Genomic DNA, 17,896 nt, shown 5'->3' on the forward strand with positions numbered 1-17,896 from the left:
TATATATATATATATACACATGCTCAGTAAGTAAGATGTCTCCAATGAGGTGTAATTATCCAGGATGCTATGGAGAGTGTCAATTGGCTATATCGATATTTTATATACCAATACAAGGTCATATACTTGTAGTATTGCTTAGTTCATTAGTACATTAGTTCATTAGTCATTAGTTTATATATGTTATATTTTTCTAATTTTAAGGCCTAGTTACTACTACTAATTATTTAGTAATGCAGAATTTATTTCAGCTAGGAGAAATTATGATATTAAAGTAAAGCATTTAGGATATTTTTCAACTATGATAGCCAAATTTGTAAGCTCTTTTTAAACATAATAAATATTCTAGGTATTCAAAACATTGTTTTCATGTCATCATGTAATAATCAGTGTTCTGTCTTCTCATGGTGTTTAAGTTTCATGAGGAAAATAATCCCAAGAAATAAAACTTCATTCCCCCTTCACTTTTTGAATTAAACATTGAAAAATAATAAATGCATGGTGCATTGTTATTTATGGACTTTAAGAAACTGATGGAATTGTCTTCATTCTAAAATTCAGATTCACATTCAAATACACATTCCTGGAATTTAACATTTTAAGACTTTAAAATCATTTTCCTGGTAGAATTACTAAAAGAAAGATTAGGAGGTTAAAGTGTCAGGAAAAGATAGTACACACTTAGTGAAGATGGGAAATTTGAGGTGGAAAGATTGTTCATTGAATTAGGAATCAGAAGGTAAGAATGTAAGCCACAGCTTTCCCATTTGCTTCTTTCATACCTTTGAGTGATTGACATATTCTCTGCACTTACTGATACTGCTGTCAACCTCCTGCAACTCACACGAGTATGAGAAGATATGTATAACCTCAGAAGCATGAAAACTATAAACTTCAAAATCTGAGCTAAAGAGAGCAAAAATTAGATGAGGCACTCAGGTAATCTAGTCTAAATGGTATCTAAATAACCTGAAAATTACCAATGTTCCTCCACTAAGTCTCACATTTACTATCAGGAAGTATCTAGGGAGAATAAACCATAGAATCTTTCAAAAATGAAAGTGTTTAATGGAAAGTAATACAAGTCCCTTTAGTTTTCAGTAACAGCATGAGTATTTGTATTGCTTCATCACATTTCTGTGTGTGCATGTGTGTGTGTGTTTATACCTTTTTAATGGCTTTGAAACTGATTAAATTCAAAATAAAGTGAGGAAGGGAATTATGTAAATCCCAACTGAAACTCGCAAATAAATTTCATTTCTGAGACTATGCCCTCCATTTCAGAGCAGCTTGAAGAAAAAAGGTTTCAATATGAATAAACTTTGGCTTTAATGTAGTCAAACTATTTCACTTTCAAACAACCTAGCATGTGTTCTTGGAATCTAAATAAAATACTACTTAGATGTGTGATGGAGTTTCGTATGCACTTCATGTAAAAGTGTGCCATGATAGGACATACACACACCCAAACACTTGCACACACACAATCACAGTATGCTCTGCTTTTAAAATCAAGTCAACCTTGTTAATGTTGAACCCGAAACTCTTAATTTTATGGAGCTAAATATGTATATTTAGGCAATCAGTGTTCTGAAGCAGCTGACTGGGATTTGTGACATTTCTGTTTAGAAAAATTATGTTAATTAAAATATACATTTTCAGCTTGCACATGTTAGAAAAAATGTGGGTGGCACCACATTTTGTTCATACTTGCTGACCAGAATTTCAAATAGTTTCTCAAATATGTAATGTTGATTTTCATAGAATTGATCAACAAGTCTATATTTCTGGATGGTAGACTTACATAGCTCATCGTCTGTTTGGAATTTGAGATCATAGCCTACTTACCCTCCTGACTATTGAATTTTGATGGAACAATTAATACTGGTGTGAAATGAAGTATAAGGAAATTTACTGCTCGCATTGTGTAAGGGAGATTTATCCTCTGGCCTATACTGTTAAGAAGTAGATTCAATTGTCAAATTATTTTGACTTGGGTTTTATTGTTGGTTCTTATCCAGCCGCATATTTATTTCCTGGTTATATCAATAACTAATTATTTGCCATGTGCCACAGTAAATTAATAAGCCCTTAAGATATATTTTTCAATCAGAGAATTACCTTTTATTACAATTATGCAAAATCAATTGAACTGACACTAATTGCAGGAAATCCAGCTTGTCCATCCCAATCAGTTAATCAAGACCAACCTCGCTTCCTCGGGCAGAGATGCAGAACCTGATATTAGGGAGGAACAAGAAAAGAAAAGACAAAGCTCCTTTTGTATCTGATAATGTTGTGAATTAAAGGGTGTGATAGTGAGGGGGTAAAGATCATACATATTATCCAGGAGGTCAAATAAATATGTGCCACCTCTAAATATAAATGAACCACAAGAAAAGAAAGAAGAGCGGGAGAATACCATTTTACTTAGTACTAACAGTAAAGGCTTTTAATGTAATCAAATTATTACAATCAATTTATTCTCCTTTTTCAGTTACAAAAATTCAAAGAGATTAATTAGCTAAAGAATAGAATAGAATGAGCGTTAAGAAAGTTAACTCCATGGCCAAGTTTTTTGGCTCAAATTCTGGCTCCACCACTACTGACTCTGTGCTCTAAGTGGCTTCTGTTCTTCAGTGTCCTCATCTGCAAATGAATATCAGTATGTATCTTATTGTTGTGAAGCTTAAAGAAATTATATATACAAGGCACGTATGATACAGTTTCACACAGAATATGTGATAATGCCTGTTAGCTATTGTTTTCAGAGATCCAAACCCTAATTTGTCTACATCCAGAACCTTTGCTCTTTCAAACCATGATATCATAGCTCAGAGAATAGAAAGGGGTTTAAATGAAACAAGAAGTCACATTGGAAAAATCTGTTACAGTACATACTATATTAAATTTTAATTAATCTAAAATTACATTTCAATACATTTTTAAATTTTAAATGAGAGGTATAGTAAGTGCAATAACTAGAGTATACACAAGTTATAATATTCGTGTAGAAGAGAAAATTAATTCTACCTGGGAGAGGTCTTGTCATCTTAACAGGGAGGACAAAGCATTAGCTATGCCTGAAGGACAAGTATGAGTTTGCCATGATCATGATGCAAAGAAGAATGTTTCACTCAGAAGAAAAAGGGAGATAAAAGTCACAGAGGGTCAGATAGAATGAGATATTGGGGGAATGGTAAGTATTTCAGTACTGATTGAGCAGAAAAGTCTGGAGAGAGTTAGGGCCAGATTACTAAGGGTCTTTTCCATCATGCTGAAATATTTGACATTAATTTTAGGACAACGGGGAGGTTTTTAAGTTGGCAAGACTTAATAAAAAACTCATATTTAGGAAGTTCTGACTGGGAGTTGGAAAAAGGGTGGAGAGAGGGAGTACCAAACAAGAGACAGAATCTAGGAGTCCATTGCCATGATCCAAAAGTGATGAGAATTTGAACAAAAGCTTTGGTAGTAGTCATTTTGCAAAATATCTTATGTAATGTTAGAGAGTGAATCCTTTTCTCTTTCTGAGCAGCCAGTATAGGTAACTGCTAAACAAAACGCTTGTTCCTTTTTAAGATGCGATGCATAGTTTGATGTTAACAAAAACAAAATACTTGCAAATCCCCTTACGATCGAATATCCCAGGTGGTTGTCAACATTGAGAGTTTTGTGGATTATAGTATAACAGTCATTCAAGCTATGCTCTTGGCTCGAGCAGGTGAGGAAAATCATGATGCAGTGGAAGAGCAAGCTCTCATCTCTAGGACTTTAGAGTTTGGGGTGGGAGATGAGGCGCACACATGTGGTGCTAATCAATAATCTCTGTGAGTGATACTGACACACTAAAAGTTTCCAGATTTTTAAGGATAAAGAGTCCTTGTGGAATGGGATTATCACAAAATGAAAGTAAGGGTCATAGTTTAGGCAAACAGTAAGATTGTGATAGTTGAAGAATGGAAAGAACTTATCAGCCCTGGAAAATGGTGCTTGCAATGACAAAATTAGTAATGCACAAATTATATGCAAAAGTAGGTTTTCAGTTCTGGTTAGATGAAGACGATCAGAAAGATAAGACTAAACCTATTTTCATATTCATAATTCAGGTTGGGGTTTATACTTTAGTATTTGAGAAGCCATTGGGAGGTTTTCAGAAGACAATGCTATGACAAGTAACACCTCACATTTAGTCACTGCTTCCTTTGTGTGAGGCACTGTTGTAATCACATTATGTATTTAATTACATCTCATTTAACTTTCATTACAGTCTTCGAGGTAGGCACTAGTATTATCAGCTTCATTTTACAGATGAAGAAACTGAGGCACAAAGAGGGAAAGTGACTTATTTGTCAGCTAAGAAGAGGAGGCACCAAAAATCAAGCCCAAGCCATCAGACTTTAGAGCTTCTCTCTTAACCTGTTTTGCTATCACAGCAGATTTTTTTATGCCTGGGTATTGAAAGGGTTAGGGACCAATTAAAAGGTTTTAAAAAAAAAAAAAGAAAATATAGTGCTGGCAAAAATAGAAAGTAAAGAAAGATGAAATAGAAAAATATGAAGGCAGGCATTAAATGGAAGGTGACTGAAATCACCATCCTGAGTGACAGAGCAAAGGATACTGTATAGTATTCAGACAGTCATATCACAAATTGGCAATCCCAAAATAGCACTGGAGGCTAAGTGGTCTGAGACTAAAGTCTATTTTTACTGACAGTGATGAGCCATTCATGTTGGGAAAAATAGAAGAAAGGAGACTTTACAGACCCTATGGTCTGTGACTTTTTTGAGTAATAAATGAATTTTATTTCTCAGAGTTTAACATTCTCTTGAATATTTTGATTTATAAGTTGTGTTCTCCTACTGTGAGGGCATGAATAAGGGACTTTTCATACCCCAAGATGAACCAAATTTGTTAAGTAGTCAGTCATCTGATTTTAATAGACCTACCATGTACCACGTTTTGTGTTCAGCAAAGAATAAAACCGACTGCATCTCTGAGTCAATAAAATGTTAAAGGTACTTTCGGTAAGAATGCTTAGTATATATACTAGGGGCTTATCAGAAGATGTAGTAAGTATTGCCTCAGGGACAAAAAACGAATGGATTCAGAGAAGTATTTTTGTATGTCTCTGCCTGGCCTTGTTCTAGATGCTTCTAATTATCTTTAAACAGCTTATGTGAAAACATCCATCCTCCTTGAGCTTATATTTGATTGAGATGTAATAAACTGGGTTGTAATGATACTCTGCATTAGAATATAAGTACTGTGGAGAAAATAAATCAAGTAACAGGGATAAAGAATGTCTAGTTGGGATTAAAGGAGGTAGGAGAGAAGATACTCAAAGAAAGTAACATTTGAGTAAAGATTAAAACTAGGAGAGGGAGTGAGCCATGTGGAGATGGAGGCACATGCATTCCATACAGAGAGAATAGTGAGTACAAAGGCCTTGAGGCAGAAAGAAGCCTGAACTATTTCCAGGATCAGTGAGGAGGCCAGTGTTGTTACATGAGGTAGCAGCTGAATTGGAGAGGTGAAGAGGGTAGGGGTGGATCCTAACTGCTGCTTTGGCTTTTCTTCTCAGCGAGACAAGAAGTGATTAGAGATTATGAGCAGAGAAGTTACATTATCTGACTTAAGTTTTAGCAAGTTTAGTCTGGCTTGTGTGGTAGAATATTTTCAGAGAACTAGTTAGAAGTTTCACAATTAAAATGTTCTAACTTTTAAAAATGGCTTTTGGGGGCACCTAGGTGACTCAGTTGGTTGAGTGTCCAACTTCGGCTCAGGTCATGATCTCATAGTTTGTGGGTTCGAGCCCCACAACAGGCTCCGTGCTGACGGCTCAGAGCCTGGAGCCTGCTTCGGATTCTGTGTCTCCCTCTCTCTCTGCCCCTCCCCCACTCACGCTGTGTTTCTCTCTGTCTCAGTAATAAATAAACACTAAAAATTTTTTTTAAATGGCTTTTGTACAGCTCATATAATTCACTTGTGAAATGTTATGTACTTCCTAGGTGTTGAGTGCATATTTAGTTGCCTTTTTACTAAATGTGGCAAAAAAGAAAAAAAAACAGCTATAAATGTCTATTTGTTTCTTCCCCTTTAATGTCACTGAGCTGTTACATAACTGGAAGTGTTTCTTCCCTATTGGATATAACATTACAACTCTTAATAATACTCCTCAGCCTTGTGGAGGTCTAACTTCAGTCGTCTTGCAGACAGTCCATGCTTGACATTACTGCATATCCTGCTTGGAACGCCTTTCCACATGCCCTTCAAAGCCAGCTCAATCGTCAAATGCCTTCACCAAGTGTGTCCATTGCTATTAACCCATTTTCAAAATTCTCACACTCAGAATGTGCATCACTGAGTTTTAGCATCTCTTTGTGTATTGTATTGTGTTCTGGGACAGTTTGTGTGTTTGCTTTTTCTATCTTACTAAGGATCTTGTGAAAAACTAGCCCATGTCTGTATTTTCTACACTGAGCACAGATCTGAGCTCAAAACAGGTGCTCAGTGCGTACCTGATGGTTGGTTGTTTGCCCTTTCAACCCATTTCTATCAATACCAGTAACAGTGAGAGTAGACTATTCAAGTCGGGTTTTCGATGAAGGAATGTCATTGGGAAGCCCAAGGGAATGGGAAGCCAAGTGAGGAAGTCCCTCTAATTTTCACTTCAGATTCAGGCCACCAGTATCACTTTTCCCTTCCTCAGTGCTGAAAAACTTACTTGCAGAATTTACCTATGCTTTCTGTGCTATTCAGATAAAACAGCAGTTGTCTTATGTGTGTCTTCAGCAGCTATAACTTCAGTCTTTGTTTTGCCTCTTTGTTTCTTTTTCACACTGAACTTTTGCTGGTAGCATCCACTGAAAATATGGAAAGTTCTTACCGAAAAGGGTTTTTGATTATGTACAGTTGATCATTGAACACCATAAGCTTGAACTGCTCAGGCCCAGAAATGCAATTTTCTTCAATAAATACATTACAGTATTGTAATGTATTTTCTCTTCTTTATTATTTTCTTAATAATATTTTCTTTTCTCTATATTGTAAAAATATGGCATAAAATATGTATAACATACAAAATATATGTTGACTGTTTATGTTGTCAATAAGGCTGCTAGTCAAGGCTCTTACTAGTTACGTTTTGGGGGAGCCAAAAGCTAAATGCAGGACTATGCAGGGAGTTGGCGCTCCTAGCCACCATGTTGTTCAAAGGTCAACTGTACCTTAACGAATTATAAAACTCAGTTAATTGATTGATAGTAGGAAATAATCAAATATTTCATTTTGGAGTCCATATATGATATTATTGATAGATTCCTAAGCATGAAATACACACATTCAAAAGAGTGAATATGCACTACACTTTTATCATAGTAAGCATACTAAGGAACAGAATATATTTTCCAATATAACCCTGGTCAGGTATATATCAACTTCAGTTACAATGAAAACACATATTTGCTATTTCAACAATAAATGACTCAAATTGGCTTTGTAAATGGATTTCAGTTATAAGGCTTGGTTGTAGGGACAATGATTAATAATGCATTTGTCTAGGCTCTTTACATGTTGCTGTCAGAAACAGCCATTTGTTTTTTCACTTTAATTAAAAACAGGAGTGATTATCAATGAAAATTGAATGAATGAATGAAAAATGAATGTACTATTGAATTTCATACCTTATATTGCTTTCTAATGGTAGAAGTTCATTTCTCTCTGAGTTTTCTTTAAATGAGAGGCAATTTCATAGTCTAAATTAAAAACAAAAAACTCCTAATGTAGCTACCTTGACCTGGAAAGCATACCGAAATGAGGCACATCTCTTAAATGGGGCTAAAATAACCAAATTTATCCACTGCCTCTATATTCAGACATTTTCTCTGTCATTGAAATAGTAAGGGAAAGTAAGTAGGGTGAAAGATGCCTCATTTAGATCCCATAATGTATGCTTGAAAATGCCTATGTGGGCCATTTTCTTGTTAAAGAGCTAAGATATTTGCTGATAATATAATTCAGCTTCTTAGTCCATTAACATTTAATGTTTGAATTTTGTGAATAAATGTTGGGACAAATTATGTTTAGATGTCAGTGTTTTACTCAGAACCAATGGGTGATTTCCATGTATTACTAAAAGGAAGAAGGAATTCTGTTATTCTGTATTAACTCAGAAAAAGCTTGTGAAGGATTATTGTTTTTTTAAAAATATTGTCATTAAATCAATTACTACCATCTTTTTCCATGCTACCTGACTAATGATCTTTGCTGTGTACTTCAGGCATGAACTTCTAGAAGAAGCTCGGAGGAAGGGATTACCTTTTGCTCAGTGGGATGGACCCACTGTAGTTGCATGGCTGGAGGTAAGAGAATAAACCAGAAAGCTCTTAAATTAATGACTTCAATTTGATAGTGTTTCTAAAAACTGGTGAAGATGGGTTCCTGAAGTCACAGCATTCCACTAACCTGGAGTAGCTTATAAAGGGAATATTTGCTTTTTCCAGGGGGCTATAGGCATTGTTGTGATGCATTCTTGTGATTGTGGCAGAAGGAAGCACCCAGGAGGATAAAAAGAAGTTTCTCTAAATTTCACTATCTTCATCTCTAGAGTAAGGGAAGGCAGGTATTGAGCCACATTTCTCTTGGTGCAAGAAAACATCTGCCCTAGTCCATCAGTCTAGATTTCTTTCTCATCAGCAGGTTTCAAAGAAGAGCCATCTCTATATTCAACCCGTTATCCAGGATATCACTGTCACCTATTTGCATAGAGAGCCATTCCTTTGCTCATAGAATAATTCCTGAACCTAACTCTCTAAAGCCTAGAGGCCAGCTAGGTTTAAACACTTGGAATTAAGCAAGAGAATACTTATCCCATTGTTCTCTTCTATATCTAAAGTGAATGTAATTCAGCATTTTCTACAGAACACAGGGGCCCGGGAAAAATAAAAACAATACCTGAGCACAGTGGAGGGCAGTAGAAGTAGACTGCAACAGTGAAGGAAACACATTTGACCACAAAGGACCACTTCATACCACTGAGTAGTAGTGTTCCCTTGCCTGTTCCATTCAGTCCTCTAATATGGGCTGCCCGCAGCCACCAGCATGTGCCAATGTCAGGGCAAGGAAAATGGGTTTATCTTGCCTGGAAAAGGCAATTCAAGACCATTGTTTTAAGTGGTTGGGGATTATAAAATCACTCACTTTCATATCATATCCAGGGCTAAAAAATCAATTGATGATGAAAAATTAACACCATTTTTGTTTTAAAAACAGTCTTTAATGCATAGATATAATAACATGCTTTGCATTTTTTTTTCTTGGACTGAATAAAAGGAGCCTGTGTCTTGGGTTATTTTATTCTCTCGTAGCAGTCCAGGAAATTTTAGCATATTAGTTATCAGAGCCGCTTCTTCCAAATGTGCTTTTAAAATGACTACACTTTAAAAATCAATTATAAGTCAAAATGCTTAAGAAAGCACACCTCGAAATTAATAGCAGCTCTTTGTCAGTGTCACTCCAGTGAAATGAGCTGCAGTGACAGTTAGCTCCTATTTTGGCAAATGATGAACAAACCTTTAGATTAAAAAAAAAAAAAAGATTTACTGACATGAAGGGGCTAGGAAATGACAGGCAGTGAAGTTTTGTGCTAATTAAACCTATCCTGAGCACATAAAAATTGCTCATAATGTGCTTCCGAAAGTGACTCAATTATAAAATGGAATAAACAAGATGAATGAGTGAGGTGATCCAATGAGCGAGAGCTCTTAACTCTCACATCCTTTAGCACCTCCTCGTGTGCACAGCCTGCTCAGAGTGATGTGTAGAAGGAAGTCTGATGCTTCACACACCATTTATCAACACCAAAATCTTTTTGAAAGTCTAATTAGAGATGGTACTGATAACAATGATTTGGCAGGCATTTGGGTAATATTACTTAGTGTGGGGATCAGAATATCTTAAAAAAGAAGGAGTGAAAAATCATTAGAGTCCAGTGAAAGTATATTTAGATGTTTACTTATTTTGAACAAGTTGAGTTGATGAACTAAGAAGTTAAGTCCCATCTTCCATCAATGGTATCTAATGGTATCTAATGGTACCTGTCAATGTAAGGCCAATTCCTTGTGCCTCACTTGCTGGAAGTCAGTATGAACTATTCAGTCATGTGCTCTACTTAGATTCCCTTCTCTCCTGTCTTTTATCTCAGTCACAGCCCAGACCACATTGATCCAAACATTTGGCCTTTGGTTTGTTTGTCTCCCTGATAAAAACAAGTAGCCTTCTAATAAGACAGAATTTTTTTAAATAGAAGGATGTCTAGGTTAATTATCTATTACCATGTAACAAATTATACCAAAACTCAACATTTATTTTCTTCATAGCTTCTGTGGATCAGGAGTCTGACTTAACTTAGGGCTTTTTAAAAAAAAAAGTTAACATTTGTTTATTATTGAGATACAGAGCATGAGCAGGGGAGGGACAGAGAGGGGGAGATACAGAATTTGAAGCAGGCTTCAGACCTGAGCTGTCAGCACAGAGCCTGATGTAGGGCTCGAACTCACAAACCAGAAGATCATGACCTGAGCCGAAGTTGGACGCTTAACCGAATGAGCCACCCAGGCGCCCCAAGCTTTGATCAAGAGTCTTTCACAAGGCTGCAACCACGGTGTCAGCCAGGGTGGCAGGCATTTCAAAGCTCGACGTGGGGAGAATCCACTTCCAAGCTGACTCCTGTTTTCACAGCCATGATTCAGTTCCTTGCCAGAGGTTGGCTAGAAACATCAGTTCTTTGCCATCTTCACAGGGCTGTGCACAACATGGCAGCCGATCCCCCAGAGCTAGAGCTCAGAGGAGGGAAGGAGAGCTGACTGGCAGGAATGAAGCCAGAGTCTCTTTATAACCTAATCTGGAAAGTTTACACATAAGTTGCTTTCAGCCCAGTCTGAAGGGCAAAGAATTACACCAAGGCAGAAATATCAGGAGGGGCCCCTGGATGGCTTAGCTGGTTAAGCTTTCAACTCTTGATTTCGGCTCAGGTCATGATCTCATGGTTCGTGGGATCTCTGTCAGTGCAGAGCCTGCTTGAGATTCTCTCTCTCCTTCTCTCTGCCCCTCCCACACTGGTGTGCTCTCATTCTCTCTCTCTCTCAAAATAAAAATAAATAAACTTTTTACAAAAAATCTTAAAAAGGAAAAGAAATATCAGGAGGAGGAAATCCCAAAGACCCATCTTGGAAGCTGCCTACCACAATGCCAGGAATAATAAAGCTGAATTTCTTTGTTTTACAAATGAGGAAAGTAAAGCTGAGATTTAGAGAAGTTAACAGGGCCAGTGACACTGGAGGAATTACAGCCCAGCCTTCTATTCCAGAGCTCTTGGCATTGACTTTTGCTGGTTTATAGCTTTTCTTCTTTCTCTTACTCTCACTCTTCTCACTCATGTTCTCACCCTTTTGCTCATTCTATTCACATCAACAAATATAATAGTCCAAAAAATCAATATTTTGGACATTTAAAGACCAAGATTTAAACTGCTCACTTGCTTGTGCCCTGCTTCTTACTCCTAGCTAATGATGGTGGGGAGGGAGAACGGAGAGAATATTCCATTTTTAAGTGTGTGTAATTCAAATGCTGCAACACAATCCATGTGAATTGGCATTCGCCCAGTGCTTAAGGTGTGTGCAGACACTGTGCTGTGTTCATTGCACTACTGATTCAGTTGTCTTTCAGTAGCATCTTAGCAAAGTTGGAAAATTGGAATCCCTAATTTCTAATGCATTATTCATTTTGTTACTCTCTTTGCCTAAAGTTTTCCAGATGTTTATAACTTTAGCCTCTTCCTTTCACATATCATCTTATTCTCCAAAACTTTGTCCATGGAGAACATCAATTAAGTTGACACAACTATCACATGAGAAAGGGGGCTAACTACATACAATGTTGGCTTCAATCTCTTCCGTGGCAGAATTTCTCTGCACTCAGAATTCCAAACGAGAATTATAAACTGAAATCATGCAATAAACAAATGCCAGTTGAGCCCTTACCAACTTCAGCTTGTGACTCTTCTTGCCCTTAACTCAGTGGGGGCAGGGGGAAATTGCTGATGTGCAGCTACTATGTCTAACCTAATAATATAAATTAGTTGTTAAACTGCACATCCTGGAAACTGGATTTCAAATCTTTGTTTCTATCACTGCCTAGCTGATATTTTTTAATAAATCGCTTAATGCCTCTGTGGCTCTGTGTCATCTGGGGAAAATAATAATAGCGTATATCTTTTGGGATGTGGGCAATAAAACAGTTCACACGTGTAAAGTGCTTAGACAAATGCCTGGCACATAAGAGAGACTAAGCTGTTAACTGTTAGTATAACCTGTGTTTGTATTTTTTCCCCATCCAACAGCTCTGGCTGGGAATGCCTGCTTGGTATGTAGCAGCCTGCCGAGCCAACGTGAAGAGTGGTGCCATCATGTCGGCGTTATCAGACACTGAGATCCAGAGAGAAATTGGAATCAGCAATCCCCTGCATCGCTTAAAGCTGCGATTAGCAATCCAGGAGATGGTTTCCCTAACAAGTCCATCAGCTCCTCCGACATCCCGAACTGTGAGTCAGCCTGAGCTCCTTCCCTCTCCCAGTGCTGGGCAAATAGCATCTTTAAGTCCACAGAGCGAGACTGTGGCAGCACACATTTCAATGTCAGCATGAATTATTCTGAAGAGATTTCACTTGCTCTTCATTAACCTTGCTGCTGCTTTTAATAGGTTTTCAAGTGAGGAGCTGTGATTCCTATCAGACTGGAAGGCTGCAACCAAGATAGACTTGTGAGCTAGTTTCTAACGGAAGTCTAGGGTTTTCTCCCAGGCAGCAAGACCCCACTTTGCTCTTTTTTAGGATGTTCCCTTTTTAAAAAATGCATCATCCACCATCTCAGGAGATGAGTTGTTGGCGTTAGTGCTTTCTGAAGATGCAATACTTAACTCACTACTTCTCCAGCAGTTTTCATAATTATGAAAATGTGCAGATATTTGATATTTTATAGATACCAAGTGGAATACCTTCCTTCCAATTCTGTTTGCTGCTCATTTATTGCTATTCTTCTATAATTTTGTCCCTATCCTAATGTTAAGAAAGAACAAAATATCTTTAAAAAGTGCATGCCAAATGACAAATTCATACACTAAGAACAACTCCAAATAATATTCATTCTTTTTTTTACTCCATTTATGAATTATATCTTTTGCTGATAAAGGATATGATTTCTGATGTTAACTGAATTTAAATTGGGAAATTTATTATTCTTATGCAGAATAATAAGATATGGAAGAATGAGGTAAATTTTAATAGCAAGTAAAAGATAGAAAACTGTTATTACTTTATTGCAATTTTCAGGCACAAATCTAACTTGAGCTAACTTTTTCTATGTGGTCTAAACAGCTTTAAAGAATTGGCTTTTCTTTACATTCCTTCCCAGTTTACTAGATTCTAATGCCAGAAATACCAGGTCAACTTTAAAAAGGTTTTCTCTCTCTTGCATAATTCCATTTTTACTTCTTTCTAAATAAAATGTAGAAAAAATTTTATAATTTAACAAACTTATGTAAAACATTATAATGTAAATGATGTTGTATAGTATAGCTAAAGTATTACTCAAGCTAAAAAAGAATACAGACTGTTAAAAATAAAAGCTGAGTAGGCCATTAAAATAGGTATTGTAAACCAAATTCAGATCTCATAGAGTTTCCTGCATAACTTCCAACTGACAGAGAATCATCACAACTGGCTTATATCAACACTCTTTTCCTAAGAGCCAATGCATGCATAATTGCTAAAAATGCAAAATTAAGAAGTCCCAATTTCAAGATGAAAAGTAGCATATACTTTATATTTTTATTTAGCATCCTAATCCATTTATTTCTTAATGGAAAACAGAATAATTGAGGACTATTTTTCTAAAAATGTCTAAGCAAACTTAAGAAATTTAAATCACAAACTATTAAAAGTAAAAGTATACTCAGTTGTTTAAAGAACAGTCAAATGTGAAGAGAATTTATGAGACTCTTCATGATCTAGCCTCAGCTTCATCTCCTCAGGTCAGGACCCCAATAACACAGAACTAATTTGAGTTTGCTAAACATTTATGCTCTTGGGTGATTATGAGGCTTTGTAATTGCTCTTTGCTCTGACTGGAACATTTTCCCCACCAGGATCACCGTCCTTCCCCAACTCATCCTTCATTGAGTGAATCTTGAATGTTTTTCCTTGAGAAACCTTTCACCAAGCACCAAAATCTGGTTTGCTTCCCTTCCCGAATTACCACTCTGTGTACTTATAAAAGCTACTCTATAATTTTCTCTTCTTCATTTACCCTACACTAAGCCAACCAAAGATATCAGTTTTCCACAGTCCCCATGCCTTAATTCATTGCCTGGCAAATTGGAGAAAGTGGTCAGTAAAGTTCATCTTAAAAAGGGTGATTGTATAAGTAAGTCGCTCTACCAGCCATTACAGAGGATATAAAATATACTGACTTTAGAACGGATAACTATGGTAAGGAAGGTAAGCCTTGTCCACCACTAGATTAAGTAGGAGATGATATAGTTTCATTCCTCAGTTTTAGGTAGTAGCAAAGAGTTGTGGAATTCCAAAGAAGGGGAAATCATTTCTGGCCTAATAAGGCTTCAAAGATGATTTAACATTTCAAAGACAGGCAATATATTATTAATTATTAAAAATTATTAATTTTTCAATATTGACTTTTGGACAGATTAACTTTCAATCTTTTTTCTTTATCTTTTTATAAAAATGAATTATTTCACATCATATATTATTTTATATTTTCTTTTAAAATGTCATAATATAGTATAAACATTTCCCTCATTTTATTAAATATACAATTGTAATATGTTTAATTGCTGAATAACTGCTTCATGGAAATACCACAATATATTTAACCAAATCCCTAATATTGGACAGTTTCCTATTTGACAGTTTTCATTGTTATTCACAATACCATAGTGGATACACGTGTAGTTATATTGTTGCATAAACTGATTATTTCTGTAGCAATATTCCTGTATAGGGCATTTATATTCTTATTACTTTTCAATATTGATTGCTAAATTGTATTGTGTAGCCTTTTCTTCATCCTTTCATCAGCATTATCATGCTGCTTAAATTATGTTTTTAAAAGGGCTACTACACTGAGGCACTGGGTGGCTCAGTCAGTTAAGCATCTGACTTCGGCTCAGGTCATGATTTCATGATTCGTGGGTTCAAGCCCCGCGTCGGGCTCTGTGCTGACAACTCAGAGCCTGGAGCCTGTTTCAGATTCTGTGTCTCCCTCTCTCTCTGACCCTCCCCTACTCACGCAGTCTCTCTCTCTCTCTCTCTCAGAAATAAATAAAACATTAAAAAATAATAATAATAAAATAAAATTGCTATTACAGTTAAAATTTTTTCATATGCTTATTGATTTTGGATTTATTAATAATCTCTCCAAGTTTTCTTAAAAATTCTAGAAATATACCTCTTTTTACTAATGTGTAAAAATTCCTTATTCAAAGATATATGTACCCTTTACCAAATATGGATACAAGTTACGTAAAAGATAAGTTGTATCTATTTGTCTTAAAAATGATCTACCAAGTAGTTTTTCTTCCTTTTACTCCACCTACCTGGAAGTATTTACTCATATCTAATATATTTTAAATACTATTTGCTTTACAAAAATGGTGCATATAAATTTTTAGTAATGAATCTATCATATAAAGTGAAGAGTAAAACATCTTAAAATCATCACATGAAATTATATATTAGGATTCACATTTTAAAAATATAAAAGCAGATTGTCTTTTTTTTTTTTTTTTTTAAGGAAATGGTATCATGTCTCCCAGAATACTGTAACTAGTTCAGGTCATACAGGTGTTTCTGTGTGTGCAGGCTTGGGTTCCTCAGTCAGGTATATCTTGCTTATTTCCTCAAATTCTCAAAAGAAAAAGACAAGTTACATCACTTGGGCTTTTTTAAAAATTTTCTACCCAAACAGAAATTCTGTCTAATTCTAATTCTGCCTCCTTTCTTGTCTATGTGAAATGGGCTGTACCACCAAAAGGAAAATCTTATGTTCATATTTATTATTTTCTTGGGCCAACCATGATCTTCCAAGCTGCCATTACTGTGGAAGTTTCTTACCTCATAGAATAGGGATGGAGGTACCAGTTTATTGAAATATTTGGTTATAGAGGGATGTCATAAAGAATAAGCACATGCTTTTAATATTTTATCTTCAATAAAAATATGTAAATGTTCAGGCACTTGCAAATTTAGAAGAAACACTTAGGACTTTTCTTTGAGTACAATTCCAATGCCTGGAGTTCTATGTTATCTTTCTTTTATAACTTCATCCATAAAACATCTTCAATTTTTCTGTTTTGAGCTTTTTTTTTTAAAGTGATAACTTAAGATACTTAAAAAGCTCTTTTTGAGTGCAGGATCCTCCTGAACATTTACAATTTTTTCCCTGGACTGATGAAGTTGTATCTCATTGATAGCATATGTTAAGGTTTGCCTATATCTAATCTTTCCAAAATAATTCAACTTAGTGCTCATACATAAGCCAAATTTATTTTTGTTTTATGTAGTATATATTTAAATTGCCTAATTAAAAGATAGTGCAGTAGAAATAAGTAGGTTTGGTAACAGAATTCAGCAAATTTGAGCAGAAATGTAAGGCATAAAATAGGCATTGCTCAGTTACAATGTACAGAAGGAACAACATTTGTTAAGTGAAAGACTTACTTGAGTGAAGATTCCTTAACAAAATTCCTAATGAAATTGTAGTAATTTTCTAACAAAATTGTGGTAATACCTGACATCAGTGGATGCCTAAGTGTCACATGCTGTTCTAAGTGCTTTACATGTAATAACTCATATAAGCCCAGCACTGTGATGTAGGTACTTTTATCACTCCTGTTTTCTACATGGGAAGAAGTGATATACAGAGAGGCTAAGTGACTTGTCTAAGGTCATGTGGTTTGCCCAAATTTATGCTGCTAAGAAGTACTCCTTCCTGCACTCTGTTTTCTTCTCTTTTACAACATTCTTCCAGCCTGCTTTGGTTCCCCTTTTCACTACAGTAACCTTATAACAAAGTGAGGCATCATTGTGCAAATACTAGTCTTATTATAATGAGAAGTAATTCTCTTCTTATACTGAGAAACATAAATTCAGATAGGGGAGACATGTGAATCAAGGCCATTTTGATTGTAAAAAGTAAATTTCAAGCTTATTTACTTTGTAAGTCAATTATAAAGTAGAAAAATACTGCAAAATGACCTAGTAAATAACAGAAGTTACTTCCAGGCAGGTAAGGTTTAGGATCATTCTGAGGTCTGGCTGCTTTACTTAGTTTGTATTTCTGACAGCAAGAGAATTAATTATTTTGCCACATTATTTTTAATGGTTTATCCTTTAGACTCATTTTAATATTCATTTTTATGTCGTAACTCTCTCCTGGATGGTTTAATTAGGAAAGTGATTGAATCCTGAACATCCTTTAGGAAATTTCCTCCCATTTCCTATTCAATGACACTATATACATACTCTACTCCAATTGGACAAAGGTGAGGCGATTGAGGCACATCAAATACAAAACTGAGGCAGGCACATGCTGTCAGGTGCTGACCTTGCATTTGCACAGCCAGGAAGGTGAGGCCATCCTTGAATGTACTTCCCTTGGCACCCCATCCGCCCTATCCTAGTCTCAGGCCTGTAGCAGAATTTACAATACCGAAGCTTAAACTTTTCAATATTTTTTTCTAGTGTGAAGTATATTTTTAGCCCACTTAACAGATATTGAATCTAAAATTTAGAGAGGTTTAGGGAATGTCCTAGGGTTGT

General features: G+C 35.8%; 1 protein-coding gene across 5 annotated transcripts in view; it reads left to right on the forward strand.

The window, feature by feature from the left end:
• The window catches only part of PPFIA2 (PPFI scaffold protein A2), a 471,655-nt gene that overhangs the window by 427,089 nt on the left and 26,670 nt on the right, over positions 1–17,896 (forward strand). For all 5 annotated transcript variants that reach the window (XR_013336610.1, XM_077770196.1, XM_077770197.1 and 2 more), the window contains exons 22-23: positions 8,282–8,363; positions 12,401–12,601. Coding sequence is in view for 4 of the 5 variants with exons in the window: in XM_077770196.1 (XP_077626322.1) it covers positions 8,282–8,363; positions 12,401–12,601 (283 nt within the window). In the remaining variant the exon portion in view is untranslated. The remainder of the gene's footprint in view (positions 1–8,281; positions 8,364–12,400; positions 12,602–17,896) is intronic.

Source organism: Crocuta crocuta, unplaced genomic scaffold, assembly GCF_008692635.1.
Source record: "Crocuta crocuta isolate KB4526 unplaced genomic scaffold, BGI_CrCroc_1.0 scaffold317, whole genome shotgun sequence".
Classification (NCBI taxonomy): Eukaryota; Metazoa; Chordata; class Mammalia; order Carnivora; family Hyaenidae; genus Crocuta; species Crocuta crocuta.